The 14,207-nt window shown below is 53.5% G+C and overlaps 2 protein-coding genes across 10 annotated transcripts in view; both read right to left on the reverse strand.

Moving 5' to 3' along the window:
• Positions 1-3,425: 3,425 nt before the first annotated feature.
• HES6 (hes family bHLH transcription factor 6) lies at positions 3,426-5,634 on the reverse strand. 3 transcript variants are annotated; one of them, XM_082466236.1, is made up of 4 exons: positions 5,418-5,611; positions 5,258-5,344; positions 5,067-5,148; positions 3,426-4,851 (listed from the first exon to the last, which is right to left on the reverse strand). In XM_082466236.1, the coding sequence occupies exons 1-4, from the start codon at positions 5,496-5,498 to the stop codon at positions 4,427-4,429; spliced, it is 675 nt and encodes a 224-aa protein (XP_082322362.1). In that variant the 5' UTR covers positions 5,499-5,611; the 3' UTR covers positions 3,426-4,426. The 3 variants fall into 3 exon arrangements, with proteins under 3 accessions (XP_082322362.1, XP_082322363.1, XP_082322364.1); XM_082466238.1 differs by having other exon boundaries at positions 4,584-4,851; positions 5,107-5,148; positions 5,418-5,634; XM_082466237.1 differs by lacking the exons at positions 5,067-5,148; positions 5,418-5,611 and having other exon boundaries at positions 5,258-5,336.
• A 4,304-nt stretch (positions 5,635-9,938) lies between these two features.
• The window catches only part of PER2 (period circadian regulator 2), a 41,317-nt gene continuing 37,048 nt past the window's right edge, over positions 9,939-14,207 (reverse strand). For all 7 annotated transcript variants that reach the window (XM_082466206.1, XM_082466205.1, XM_082466207.1 and 4 more), the window contains one exon: positions 9,939-12,165. In XM_082466206.1, the coding sequence (XP_082322332.1) occupies positions 12,016-12,165 (150 nt within the window). In that variant the 3' untranslated portion in view covers positions 9,939-12,015. The remainder of the gene's footprint in view (positions 12,166-14,207) is intronic.

The raw sequence follows: 14,207 nt of genomic DNA on the forward strand, positions 1-14,207 counted from the left end.
CACTGCGCCACCAGGGAAGCCCAGGAACCAGTACTTTTTACTTTTTGATTTTCCACCAGAAGTAGCCTGTTGTGAACAAGTGTGTCAGACTATGAGGTCTGCTCACATTGAGAACAATGTCATAACAATAAAATATGTTGCATTGACTTTATTGGAATGAAAGAAGAAACTTTCTAAGTCTAGCTTATGAAATTAGAGGTTGGAAAAAGATATTGACATGAAAAATGCTTGTGGCCAGGTGTATGCTAATGGAGAAAATACGGCAGGTTATACAAGAGTGTATAAGACATTATTTTCCCCAAATGTGATTATGCCAGATTTGTGCCTTCCTCAGCTCATAACCTTAATATGCAAAAATGCTGCTTCTGGGAAGTCAAATTTGATAACTTTTTAAGCATTGTACAAAAGATATATATATACATACATATATATTTTGTGTGTGAATTTTTAAAAATGGATGAGCAGATGGGATATTCTTATGTCTGTTCTAAAACCTACATTAAAAACACATCTAGGGCTTCCCTGGTGGCGCAGTGGTTGAGAGTCTGCCTGCCAATGCAGGGGACACGGGTTCGAGCCCTGGTCTGGGAAGATCCCACATGCCACGGAGCAACTAGGCCCGTGAGCCACAACTACTGAGCCTGCGCGTCTGGAGCCTGTGCTCCGCAACAAGAGAGGCTGCGACAGTGAGAGGCCCGTGCACCGCGATGAAGAGTGGCCCCCACTTGCCACAACTAGAGAAAGCCCTCGCACAGAAACGAAGACCCAACACAGCCATAAATAAATAAATAAATAAATAAATAATTAAAAAAAAAAAAACACATCTAGATACCCCATGAGGATCAAGATTAAATGCAATCAAGGCACTTCACACACAAAGACATAAATATTGAAACATATATATATCAAATGAAAAATACATTATGCTAACATCAAAAGCATCTTGGTATAAATAATTGCATAATTTTATGCAATCTATCTGTGTGGGATGATATTCTAAACCAAGTGGAAAAGTTATTAAGGCTATACAATAAAAAAAGAATGACTGTACATAAAGTTGCATGCCTAACAGAAGGCCTGTCCCTTTGCTTACAATAAATAACAGTAACTTTGAAAGAATGTTTGATGAATGTAAAATTTTAGCAAAAGATATGGGTATACTGCTTCAATTTTATGGAAGGCAGCTATGCTTACCACTATACCACAAATGCTGCACTTCAGCTTTAAAATAAAAGCACAGAAATTGGAAATGAATCACTGGATGAGTGTCAGTTATGAGAAACCTGCATATCAAATGGAAAGGAGATTATAGATGCTCTAATTTCACATTTGATACGAAGATATGAAAAATTAAAGTGTCTTTACGTTTTGAATTTTTAACTGGAGAAAAGTTATTTTCTATGGATACATCTGATTTACACAAAGCAGCCACTTATTTGACTCGAATATTCTGATTTAAGTCCTATAGGGATTTCATCAGATATAGTTTTAAGCAGCATGCAATGTCAGTAATTTATAATATAAAATGAACACTGTGTTTGGATCTTCGAAGACTGATTCACAGATTTGCTTAGTGCAAAATCCCTTCCAATTTGGACATGGCCTTGAGAAGGCTGTTAGCACTCCCAGTCACCATGGCATCATGTAAGACATTTCAGTGAGTAGCAGTTAATGAAAAATTATTTAAGATCACTTGGTCAAAAGAAATTAGCGTGGCAATTCTCTCCATTAAAAACAAGATAAGTAGGGACTTCCCTGGCAGTCCAGTGGTTAAGACTCCATGCTTCTAATGCAGGGGGCGCGGGTTCGATCCCTGGTTGGGGAACCAAGATTCCACATGCTGCGCAGCACAGCCAAAAAATAAAAGTTAAAAAAAGAAAAAAGGATAAGTAGTAGACTTTAGAAATATTGAATTTGTTTCCACTAAAACCAGGAAAGCAAAATTATCAATTGGTTTTTGCATAAATAAAATATTTAAACTTAAAATATTTTGAGTTTTAATATATCTACTTTCATTTTTCAATGGGTTTTCATGGGCTTCCCTGGTGGCGCAGTGGTTGAGAATCTGCCTGCCAATGCAGGGGACACGGGTTCGAGCCCTGGTCTGGGAAGATCCCACATGCCGCGGAGCAACTGGTTCCGTGAGCCACAATTACTGAGCCTGCGCGTCTGGAGCCTGTGCTCCGCAACAAGAGAGGCCGCGATAGTGAGAGGCGCGGCGCGCGCACCGCAGTGAAGAGTGGCCCCCACTTGCCACAACTAGAGAAAGCCCTCGCACAGAAACGAAGACCCAACACAGCCATAAATAAATAAATAAATAAATTTAAAAAAGAAAAAGAAAAGACACCGCTCTTGAGGGGGTCCTGAGAAGCTGACTCATAGGTGGGAGGGGGCCCAGGGCCAGAGTTCTGGGTTAGTGGCATCTGACCTTAGGGGGGTCCTGGTCCCAGCAACATCTTTCCCCCCAGGTCAGCCTCCTGCACCTCGAATCCCGTGTCTTGGGCTCCCCTGGGCCCCCTTCTAGGACCCCTTGGGAGGATGTGACAAGTGTGGGTATGAGAGGAAAGAGTGGTTCCTCCTAAACAGTCGCTGGCTGATGCTCCCCAAATGGCATCAGAGCTCATCACAGTGGCCTTTGGGTACTGCTGGGAGCTACACGGGACAGAGGTCTTACAGGTGGACCTGCTCTCGTGTCCCTGTGGACACATCCTACATCAATCTGACTGGGGCGATTAAGATAATCCCAGGGAAAAGTCTCCATCTCTCTTGAGCTCTCTTTTATGGACCTGCCTCCCTACCCCAACGCCTCAATAACTCATCCCCAGTGGCTAAAATTAGGCTGCATCTGGTTATAGCCTGGTGACCGAGGTCTAAGACTGAATCACCGGGGAGCCACAGTGAAACACCCCTGGTGGCCAGGATCTGCTAGGGGGCTTTTGTAAAAGGGTTCTTGGGAGAGATGTTTTTCAAGCAAAGGCACACACTGGAGAGGAGACCCAGGTGTCAACCCTAAATTGTCACACCTTGACCCGGCCTGGGCACCGCCAACCCAAAGTAAGAACAAGAACAAGCTGCTTTGGGGTCCTGGAGCAGGAGATGCAGGGGCCGGGATACCTGTGGCAGTGACTGCTATCTGCTGACCGCATGCTGTCTGCAGACCCAGGCCAAGAGGGCCATCTCCCTACACGCCAGCTGCCCATCCCGTCACCCTCCTTCCAAGGGTTCTGACCTCCTGGGCTCAATTTGGCCTTAAGTCCAAACTGCCTGGGCCGTGAACTGGGTGGGTCTCCATGCCCCCGAGGTCACTGGCAATGGGGAAGCTCCCTCTTCAGTCAAGAAAAGTGGCCACCTAAGTAGACCGACGTCTGCATCAAACTGATGGACCTTAACACAGACTTTTGAAAGAAACTTCCAAACCACATAGCTAGTAATCAGGCATTCGTTTTATTCCTGGAAGCTCACAAACAAGAGAATGGTCCAGGGACAGGCCGTTTCCTTCTTGCTTAGTTACTCTGGAGACAAACTACATGCAGTGGTTTCCATCGCCAGGATGCACACAATTCCCAGGGAGCGCAGACCAGGCCCAGGGACCTGAAGGGGAAACCGATCTGGAATGGCCTGGCAGCAGGGAGGTAGAAGCACCGTCCAACGTGAGACATGACACGGGGTGTCCCATCTCCACTGCCATTACACTACTTATTTTGCTGACAAAGGGTCAGAAGTTTTAAAACCACTCACAGCATTAGATATGGGGGAAAAAATGTGCTTGGTTTAGTCTTTATGCATTTGACACCTTAATGACACCACAGCATTCAGCAATACTTCAGAAGGGTAACTAACTCTCCAAAACCCTTTACTTAACAGAATTGGAACAATTGATGGCAACCTAATACACGAACTCGAGTGTGCTAAACGCAAGACATACAGAGAGCCATGCTTCTCTTTGGCAGCTCTGGGCAGTGCTGCAGAATGCCTCCCCTGTGTCCTGGCTGAATGGCCAGGGCTGCCAGGGCCTGAGGTCTCCTTCTGCCAGGACACTAGTGCCCAGCACTCAGGAGAGGCTCAGCTCCACTCTGTCACCTCTGGCCCCCAGACCCACACAGTGCCTGAGAAGTCTGGGGCAGGTGAGAGACCTGGTAGCCCTGCAAGATACTTCCTCCTGCCTGTAGCTCCTTCCCTCCACCCACCAGAGGGCCAGGGGGGCAGAGGGTGAGGGTGGGATGGTCCATAAATGTTACTCCCTTAAGAAACAGGGGCCTGGCTGGGCTGGTTATCAGGGACTGCCCTGCAGGCATCCACTGGAGGAGGGCAGCAGAACTGGGAGATATCCAGGACCCTGCCCCTGTCCAGATATCTGGACCCCAGGGAGGAGGGAATAGAGCATGGGAAGGCAGGGCCCACCCCTTAGGCCCCAGGCTGCCGATGGTCACCAAGGTCTCCAGACACTCTGGGCTATGCGGGCGGCGGTCAGGCTGCCCAGGGCTGCGGGCACCAAGTCCGGCCCCTCAGCAGGCGCCCGGCTCAGTTCAGCCTCGGGGACCTCCTCCAGGTCGGAGGACGGGTCGTCCCCGGAGCCCCGGGGGCTGGACAGTGGGGACCCCAGGGCGCCTCCTACTGGCCAGTTGCTCCGCCCATGGGCTCCCGGTGGCCCGGACAGGGCGTCCCCCAGCAGATCCCGGAAGCTGCTGCCCTCGCGCAGCGGCATGGACTCTAGGAGGTGGTTCAGGAGCTCGGCGGCGACGGTGGCGTCGATTGCCTGGCACGTAGACACGAACGTGTGCACCTCGTGCATGCACTGGATGTAGCCGGCGGCGAAGCGCTCGCTTGCTTCCGCCTGCAGCTGCCCGCGTTCTGTGTTCAGGGGTGGGAGGGGAGACGGCCGCGCCCGGTTCGGTGAGCGGCAACTGATTGCTGTGGCCTGGCCCGCCCGGCCCGCGGGGGCAAGGCTCACCCAGGAGACGCGGGGGGCGCGCCCTGCTCCAGGAGGGGAAGTCCTCGGTCCCGGGCAGGGGCAGGCCAGGCGAACGCGCCCCGCGTCCCCGCCCGCGCGCCCCGCCGCCACTCACCGCGCGCCCGGCCCCGCAGCGCGCCCTGCACGCGCCGCACCGTGAGCTCCAGCACCTCGGCGTTCTCCAGCTTGGCCTGCACCTGCGCCGGCGGGAGCGCCCGGTGGGGAGGGTCGGTGAGGCGAGGCCGGACGGCGACCCCCGCCCGCCCGCTCGCCCGCAGCCCCTGGGCGCCCGCCCGCCGGCCTCACCTCGGCGCCCGCCAGCAGCAGCCGCAGCTCCTGCAAGCTCTCGTTGATCCGCGCGCGCCTCTTCTTCTCCACTAGAGGCTTCCGGGCCTGCGGGAAGCGAGCAACTGAGCCCCGGCGCTGCGCGGCCCCCCGCCCGCCCATCCGCGGCTACAGCCAGCACCTTGCGGTCCCCCCGCGCCTCGCAGCCGTCCTCATCCTCCCGGGCCGCACGGTCCCGGCTGGGCGCCAAGAGTGGAGCCATGACCTCCACCTCCCGGAGCGCAGCGCGCCCGCGCCCCTAGCAGCAGAGCGGCCCTCAGCCACCACCGCCCTCGCCCCCTGGCGTCTTACGCCGCGTCCTCACGCCTGCAGCGGCGCCCGCCCCTTTTATAGCGCCTTATTTGCATCTCAAGGCGCCGATTGCTCGTGAGAGCCAATGGCAGAGGCGTGCTTTGTCTGGCTCCGCCGCCGGGGTCGGCCGGCAGCTGGCGGGGCGTGGCCTGCGGCCGGGGACTCGGGGGGTCCAGCCGCGCCTCCGCGCCACCCCCGCATTGTGGGGCACCGGAGGGGGCGATGACCCGAAGAGCTGTGGCCCTGGGTGCGCTTGTTTCCCTTCCTACCCCGAGCAAGGCGCCCAGGTCTGCGGTGCGTGCTAGCAGGGGCGCATCCATCTGCCCATTCATTCATTCACGCTTGACTTCGTTCACCGAAGGTGCAACAGGAGAGGAACGCTCCTGCGCGAGTGCCGGGGTCCTGCCGGCCAGAGCCACAGCAAAGGCCGCGGTCTCCGGGCCTGGAGGGAGCTACAGGTCCGGGCTGGGGTGGCTGCAGAGCCCCCAGGGAGGTGAGGGCCCCTAGGGCAGCGGGGGTGGGAGCGGGCCCTTGGCCCCAGTGCGTTTCTTGCGGACTTGTGGATCCTGACATCCGAACGTCGACACCGCCTTCAGCCCGCTCAGGGATCCTAGTGGGGCGGGGTCCGCAGGCCCGCTCGCACCTCTCCATCTCTAGGCTCTCCTTCTCGGGTCATCCTCTGTCCCCACAGTCCGTCTGTTCTCTCCTGGTCATCATCGCCCTCAGCACTGGAGTTCCCCTCATCTCCTTCTCGTCCCCTTTGCTCCCCGACCCCTCTTTCACTTCCCTTTCCCCCCTCAGCACCCACCGCCGCCCTCCCTTCCCTGCCCGCCCGCCCCTCAACCCACGTTCTCTGATTGCCACCCCCGCCCGCCCTCCCCTGATCCCCGCCCTCCCTGCCAACCACCCTTCCGCGCACCCTTGTTCGTTCGCCCCGGCCCCCCTCCCCGCCTCCTGTCCCCCTCGTCCCCCTCCCCGTCCCCCCTCGGCTCCCTTTCCCCCCCCCAGCCCTCCCCCCACTCCCCGCCCGGCTGGCGGAGGCCGCCGTCTGGTCCCCGTAACTTGATGCCCGTGACAGTTGGCAGCTGCAGCCGCTTCGGGCGGAGAAAAGCGGCAGCCTAGCCAAGAGCGACAGGTGTTGGCCGCGCCTTTGTCTCTGCCGCTTTGTCACTCGGGCGGGAGCGGGCAGTGGGTGCGCCTGTGTCCGCCAGACGACCGCCACCCCCACGGCTGGCCGCCCATCTGCTGGCCCAGCCTCCCTGAGGGTGGGGTGCGTGGCCGGTGGGGCAGCTCCCTGGGGACCCCAGCCTGGCTGCAGCCCCACCGGCCTAGGTCCACGGCGTCTCCTGGCACAGCCAGAATACCAATTTGCCTTCAGACCGTGAAGGCTTTGCCCACACAGCGCCTTACACCTGGAACACGCTGGGATCTCCCTTCAGTGGCTGTTTCCTCTCTGTTCAGGTCTCAGCTTCCCTATCCATCCACCCAGCGGGAGTGGACCTGCTCTAGAGTAGCACTGCACCTTTACCCAGTCCTCTGCTTCCCTCCCGGGACTGGGATTGTCAGGGTCTGGTCTGTGCCCCTCCAGGTTCCAAGCATCCCTGGGGGTACAGTCTGACCTAGGACCCCTTATCTACCCCCAGCACAGAGCCTGGCCTAGCAGAAGCGCTGGGTAGGTAGGGAAATTGAGAGAGTGTCCCAAGCCTGGCTGGAAGGCAGCAGGGGAAAGGAAAATCCAGGGACTGCAGTGTGGTGGGGTGGCAGGCCTAGGCCACAACCACCCACCTGTGCCCCCAGCCATCTGAAGATGGATCTGGCAGCCCTTCAGGTGACTGTTTCACTTCAGCTCCCCGCCAGGGGACCTCCGTAGGTAGGGCAAGTTTGGTGAGTGGCTTGATGGTTCCCAAAGTCACCTCACTGACCTCTATAAGTACCTGGGAACCCCTTCTGCTGATTCTCACCTGGCTGTCTCTTTGCTTTTCTGTGAGCAGGGCCCGGAGACTTCCCCAGCCCTGCACTGTTCACCCAGGTATGAACCTACTCCTTTCCTTCAATCACCCTGTGTTGTCCTCAGTCTCCCCCACAAGCCAGAAAGCTTAGCTCTCTTCCTCACATCCTCCCCTGCCTGGTCAGAGACCTGACTACCCTTCCCCCTGTACTCCTAGCGGAGGGACTGACAGAGTGGGGGAGGGGCTTGAGTAGTGAACCCCAAGAGAGCCGATAGCTGGCCTATAACTTTACTTTTCCTCACCATTTAGACATCACCCCAGGGAAGGAGATCCCACCCCCACCCCAAGAAACTACAATTAAGTTTCTACTACTCTGGGGAACTCAGATATGGAAAAATAAACTCAGTGATATTTCTTGTACTCTGATTCATACCCCTCCCGTTATTGATTATATTGTTTGAATAAGATCAAACAAGTATTTTAGAATGCTCTCCCTGAAAGGCAGTTTGTATTGGAACAGGATGATCAGGGCTCTGGGGAAGGCCTCTGGGAAAAGACTATTAATCTTTTCCTGATTGGATGGGGAACTGAATGTGGGAGGTGGAGGAAGAATGATAAAGGCAAATGGTGCAAGCAAAAAATGAAAGGCAACTAGGAACTCCGGGAAAAACAAAAAGCTGCTGAAGAAGAGAAGTGTAATCGTAGCGCTTACTTGGCCCAGTAGCCAATTCTTTCACAGTCAGAACAGCGTAACACTGTTCATAGGGTTTCAACATTTTAGAGTCAATCTATAGAAAAGGCAAGGAAGGCTTAATTATGGTTACAGGATATAAAGTTGCTTTGTAAAAACAAAAGGACAGATGACAGTTGTCAGGAGAAGGGGGGAGGCTGAAGCATGTGCTAGGGACCGCATAACCCTCGTCTTACATGGGGTGGGGGGATTGAGGAATGCTGTCTAGAGTTAAGGATGGAGAAATTAAGTGCTGGGATATGCCTCAGTCTGACCAAGTACCCTTGGGGAAGAAAGTACAGGGATAGAGCAGGGAGTGTGAGTCAGCAAAATCCTTCTTGGTTAGACTGGAAGTTGCCCAAGGCCTCATCTTCGAAGTCAGCCTCCATTTCCTTGAGTGCGCCCATTGGCTGGCTGCCTCGGCCTTTTCCTCCCAGAAGCCTGGCTACTCCATCTCAGGACCACCACACCCTTTCTTTCTCCTTTGCATGGCCTCCCCTAGCAGACACAATTCCTGCCATTTGCCCCTTGGACTGATCCCCCCTTCAAAGGTTGCCTGAGCACAGACTTCCTGAGCATTTGGGCTCTTTGATTCCCTCATATCCAAAAACAGAGGCCAACAGAGGCTGGGCAGGGCTGCAGTGGCCACAGGGGGACCAGTTAGCGGCAGGGGTGGCGAGCCATAAATCCCCAGGGAACAAAGACAGTGGCCAGCCTATGGATGTCCAGGCCCCTTGTGGGCAATCAGCCCAGGGGCTTGGAGAAGCTCCTTTTGGTTTAGAAATAAGGGGAGGGCATGCCCTTGGGGATATATGGTAGATAAAAATGCAGTTAAGAGCCCCCGGAAGGCACTCAGACGTTCAGTGAAACAGCCGTATCTGGCCACTTAGCGGGTTTGCAGAGCCCTCCATGCTCACTGGGAGGACTTTGCCTCCCCAGCCCCCAATCACCACTTGGATTTAGGCAGCCAGGACAGGAAGCGGCGTCGAGCCCTCCCTCCTGCTCAGGGAGCTTCTGGAAGGCTGGCCACCAGGGCCAGGATCCATTCATCTCCCTGCTCCGACACCACAATACGGTCCTGGTGTGAAAAGTGGGGTGGGGGGGGGGGAAGCAGGCCTCCACTGTTTTGACCAGGCCCCGCACGACTTCATCGCTGTGGAAGGCGGGACTGGGGGGTGGGGTGGGAGGAGACTGCCGCGCTGCCTGTATCGCCTCTGATGGAGACGTGAGGTCCTTTAGACCACTCTGCCTTCAGCCCCGTGGCCAGCACACAGGCAGCCAGCCCAGGTGAGACAGACTACCCTGGAGGAGGCAGGAAGAGAATGGAGCAGGTGCCTGGGGTCACCGCAGAGTGGACGGGGCACCAGGAGCTGAGCTGAGTGGCCCTACTCCCCATCTGTGAGTGAAAAACCATGGGGGAACGGGACTCCAGGATTAGATCTAAATCATTGGGAGTTCACTGGGGTAGGGCTGCATGTCAGAGAGACACACAGAGACAGGAAGGGACCAGCGAGAGGCACCCTGTGCAGGGGAAGAGGTGAGGGGGGCCTTTGTGACAGAAGAGTTCCTAACCCAGATTTCTAGGGTTCTTTTTTTTAAAAAAAGATTTTGATAATCTTTGATCTCTATTCAGGTTCCTGTTCCTCTGTGCTACATTAAAAATACACACAAATAAAAATAAAAATATACTTGCTTTATTTACCAATTTTCTAAAAGGCAAAAAGTCATAAAAAGACACAAGCAGTCCAACAAACATATTGCACTGGGTGAAGAAAGTCTGGTTTGCGCATAAACAAACCACTTGTCCAGCAAGGCTTAACACGTCATTACACAGACTCTGAGAGCTTATTTACATATCTTTTTAGGAATATATTAAAAAGAAGGCTCAGTTTAAAATCGAGAAGTTTTTTATAACACCCGTGTAAGCACACATACTAATGAAAATGTAAGACCCGATGCGTGGCACCGTGTAAACAATTTCACAAAATGCTCCTGCTGTCAACTTCTCAGCACACGTCAAAGCTACGCAGCAGTTATCAATGAATATACGTAAATGGTAAGATAATGCTGACGGTAAACATTCTTAACAGGAGAGAACGTGTTGGCAGTCTTGTGTTCAGGGAAAGTCAATGCAACTTTGACTCCCATCTAATCCCTTAATGATCTGACTTTAGTGGCAGGAAGCAGTTTGTAGCATCTAGTCTGCACACAAATGCATAGACTACACCTTGTCTTGGTTATCTGCAGGTGATGTTGCTTTGTAAATTAAAAAAAAAAAATTAAACTTTCTGTGTTCGAGTTTATGAAAAATAGGATTTATATTCAGGCATAAAGTGGTTTTACTATGAAAACCAACTGGATTACAAGGAGACTTCACCTGTTCTAGTAGCTGCTTCTCCATCAAAGAACAAGGGAAGCTGCCCCCTTTTAACTTTCTACAGACGTAATGCAATTGTAAGTCAGTTGTTTCATCACTGGCAGCTTCTCATTCACCCTAGGGACCAATGTAACATTTTTCCAGATAATCTTTGGGATAGACGATGCAATACGAGGTTTTGCAAAAAGTTGGGCCGTCTGGTCTCACTTTTCCCCAAGTGTCCCATTCACCTGAAAGTGCCAGCGACACCAGTGGACATCACCACAGAGACCGGAAGTCGCACCAATGAGGTCAGGTTCATGAAAAGAATAAGGGTCAGTGTTCCAGCCCAGGTGTGGTGGGAGCGGTTAGCTCACGGCACCCTGGAAAACACAGATGCAGCCACTAGCTAAGTCAGGAGAAAATGCTGGCTTGGCTGGGCCAGAGCTGATGTCTGGGAAGTGCCAATCAAAGAATAAATACAAGTGGGTCCCAAGTGTGGCGATCAAAGCCTGGTTTGCAGAGGGAAACCACAATAAGGGGATGACCGACAATGTGTTTTTTATCTACATATTGGCTACCCTGGTCTGAAAAGGATACGAGAATGATGTCAAATATACAGAAGGGTCTGTGTATTTCTGAGGACGTGTATTTCTGTGATGGAGTTGGTCACACAAACCACTAGGCTTCTTTAGTCCAGAGCGAGCATTTCAACTTCGTTCACCCCGAACTTAAGCTCCGTCAGATGAAATGTTTGCTGCTACCACACTTGAAGCTGAAGCTGCTGGTCTGCCAAACTACGCTTCACGCCATTTAACGCAAAACATTTTGAAAGAAAATTAGCAGAGGCTGTGATCTCCACTTGGTATGTTTTAAAAACATCTAGTCTGACTAAATAATTTAGATAAAAAGCAGCCCCCCAGAGAGGACATAATTTGATCTGACCCAAACACACCCTGGGGAAGCTCTGAAAGGCCGGCCCCTCAGCTTGGAGTCACCTGTGGCATCCTAGCTGTTGGTCACAGCCCGGTGCGATGCCTCGGGACCGCCCACGGGGAGCCAGCAGACACCGGTGCTCTGGCTGAGAGCACTCGGCCGCTTCCCCGACACAAGGAGGGAAGCAGCCTTTCTCAAGTTAAACAATGATGAAAATCTCCTCCCCTGTCCCCCAAAACTCCATATTTATATTTTAAATACAGAAAACTATTTCTTCCCAAACTTCTCCTACCCTCCATGGTTTTAAATCACCCCTTCGGAAAACGATGGGTTTTTTTTCTAAAACAAAAAAAGCCATGTAAGTATATCCGTCCATTTCATTAGACACACAGGTGAAGACCCTCCCTCTCCTCAGAGCACCATCTGATGTACGCCACTGGCTGTCCCGCTGCGGGGGTTACGTCTGCCCTTCGTTTCTGTGACTCAGGGAGGGTCCGTTTTCCTCTTCGGTGGAGTCGGTCGTTCCGCTGAGTCCCAGAGTAGGGGTAGCTTCCTCATACCGCACGCAAATGTTGTCTTTTCCCTTGTTTTCACAGCAAACGCATTCCTTAAAAGAAAAAATGTAAATCAGTAACAAAAATGAGATCTTTAGTACGAAAAAGTAGTTCAAGCTGAGAGAGGTGCAGGTGATCAGGTGTCAGCCGTGAGGCTGCTGGAGGGCGAGCAGGTGCCACTGGGCGTGGGACCCCTGCCTGCTCTCCAAGGAGCCAGAGCTCTTCCCAAGGGGTCCCCGCTCCCAGCTCCCCAGGCCCCTCCCTTGTCTGAGAGGTGGCTGTGCATAGCGAGGGGACAGCATCAACCAGAGGCTCTAGTGCCAGCTCCTCCTCTTTCTGCCTGTGGGACATGGAGTTGCTACCTACCTTCTCTAACCTCAGTTTTCTAATCTGTAGAATGGGATAGCAACAACGTACTGTCTCATTTGTTCATTTCCCAACTATCTGTTAAGCACCTATCGTGCTATCGTGTTCCAGGCACGTTCTAAGCACTGGGAGTCAGCAGTGAACAAAGAGGAAAATCTGTGTCCCAGTGGAGGTGATCTCCTAGTAGCCGAATGAGAAACGCTCCACAGTGTATTAAAAGATGGGAAGTGCGGGGCTGACATGGAATGAGGCATGTGAGGACGTCTGTAATTTTATTGACGTTCAGAAAAGGCCACTGAGAGAGTGACTGTGGTGGTTTTCAAATACGCCCACAAATTCTTTGACACCCCTTCCTCAGAAGGTGGAGGCCTGGACTCAGTGACCTGCCACTAACAAAGAGGAGGTGATGCAGGTGACATGTGGGTTGTAACAGGCACTGCAGCCCCTCGGTTCTCTCTGGGGAGGCCAGGATCATGTCACGAGGACACACAAGCAGCCCGATGGACAGAGCCACACGGCAGGGAACTGAGGCCTGCTGCCAACAGCCAGCAGCAACGTGCAGGCACGTGAGGGAGCCTCCTTGGAAGGGGGTCTTCCAGCCACCATCCTGTCTTCAGATGGCACGAGCCCCGGCCAGTATCTCACCTTCGACCTCAGGAGAGACCCTGAGCCAGAACCACCCAGCCAAGTTGCTCTTAAATTCCCAACCCAAAGAAACAGTGAGAGATAATAAATGATTATTATTTTAAGCTGCTAAGTTCTGCAGTTATTTGCTAGGTAGTATTATATAAATAACACAGCAGCATGTGAAAAAAAGACTTGAAGGAAGCCGGAGTGAGCCATGTGTCTGTCTGAGGAAAGGGGATTCCAAGCAGAGGGAAGGGCAGGTGCAAAGGTCCTGAGGCAAAGCCTGCTCGATGATTTCAGGGAACAACTGGAGAGGGGGGAGTGAGGGGAGATGGGAGCTGTGGGGAGGGGGTGTCATTTTAATGGCTTTGCAGCAATTTATTCTGATTGAGAAGGGGCACCGCTGGAAGGGCTCAGAGCTGAGGGGTGACGTGATCTCACTGTAGGGGACAAGGGGGAACAGAGTGCAGCGGGGCGGATACTGTGACAATCAGGTGAAGCAGCACTGTGGCGTGCACCGGGGTGGTGATGCTGGAGGGGATGGGAAGGGGCTGGTTTCCAGCCACCCTGAAGGTCAGGCCAGTAGGACCTGCTAGTGGACTGGATGCGGCACGAGAGGAAGAGAGTCCAGAGGTCTGTGGCCCGAGCAAGAGGGGTGACGGAGTCGCCCTCGAGTGGGTGGGCTGGTTCTCTCTGAGCATAACCAGGACAGCAGATGAAGTTCAACAGAGGTGGACGCTAGGGAGTCTCGGCACGGAGACGCCACTCTCGGTCAGGAGGAGAGAGCTGACAGCGCCAGAGAGGGTGTAGACAGAAGAGGAAGGTGCAAACCCTGAGCCTGGGCGCGTCCACACTGACGGGGACAAGAGCGAGGGGCCAAGGGGCCGGGGCCAAGGGAGGGGCGCTCTCAGAGGAGGGGCCGGCCGTGGCGGAATGCCGCTAGTGGGTCGGTTAGGGTGAGGGCGGAGACGTCAGTGGATTCAGCTGCTGGACGTGGAGGCCTTGACGAGAGCAGCCTCCCGGGCAGCGCTGGCATGGGGGTGCTCTGGGGGGAGCGGGGGAGAGGAGCTGGGGTACGGAGACACCTTTGGGACCCTCGAGA

Source organism: Balaenoptera physalus, assembly GCF_965194825.1.
Source record: "Balaenoptera physalus genome assembly, chromosome: 6".
In the NCBI taxonomy this organism is placed as follows: Eukaryota; Metazoa; Chordata; class Mammalia; order Artiodactyla; family Balaenopteridae; genus Balaenoptera; species Balaenoptera physalus.

Coding starts and splice junctions, on each gene's coding strand:
- HES6 (XM_082466236.1), bottom strand. CDS start 5,498: ATGGCTCCACTCTTGGCGCCCAGCCGGGACCGTGCGGCCCGGGAGGAT. Junction 5,345..5,417: donor AGGCGCGGGGGGACCGCAAG/GTGCTGGCTGTA, acceptor CGCTTCCCGCAG/GCCCGGAAGCCTCTAGTGGA. Junction 4,852..5,066: donor GCTGCGGGGCCGGGCGCGCG/GTGAGTGGCGGC, acceptor CCCTGAACACAG/AACGCGGGCAGCTGCAGGCG.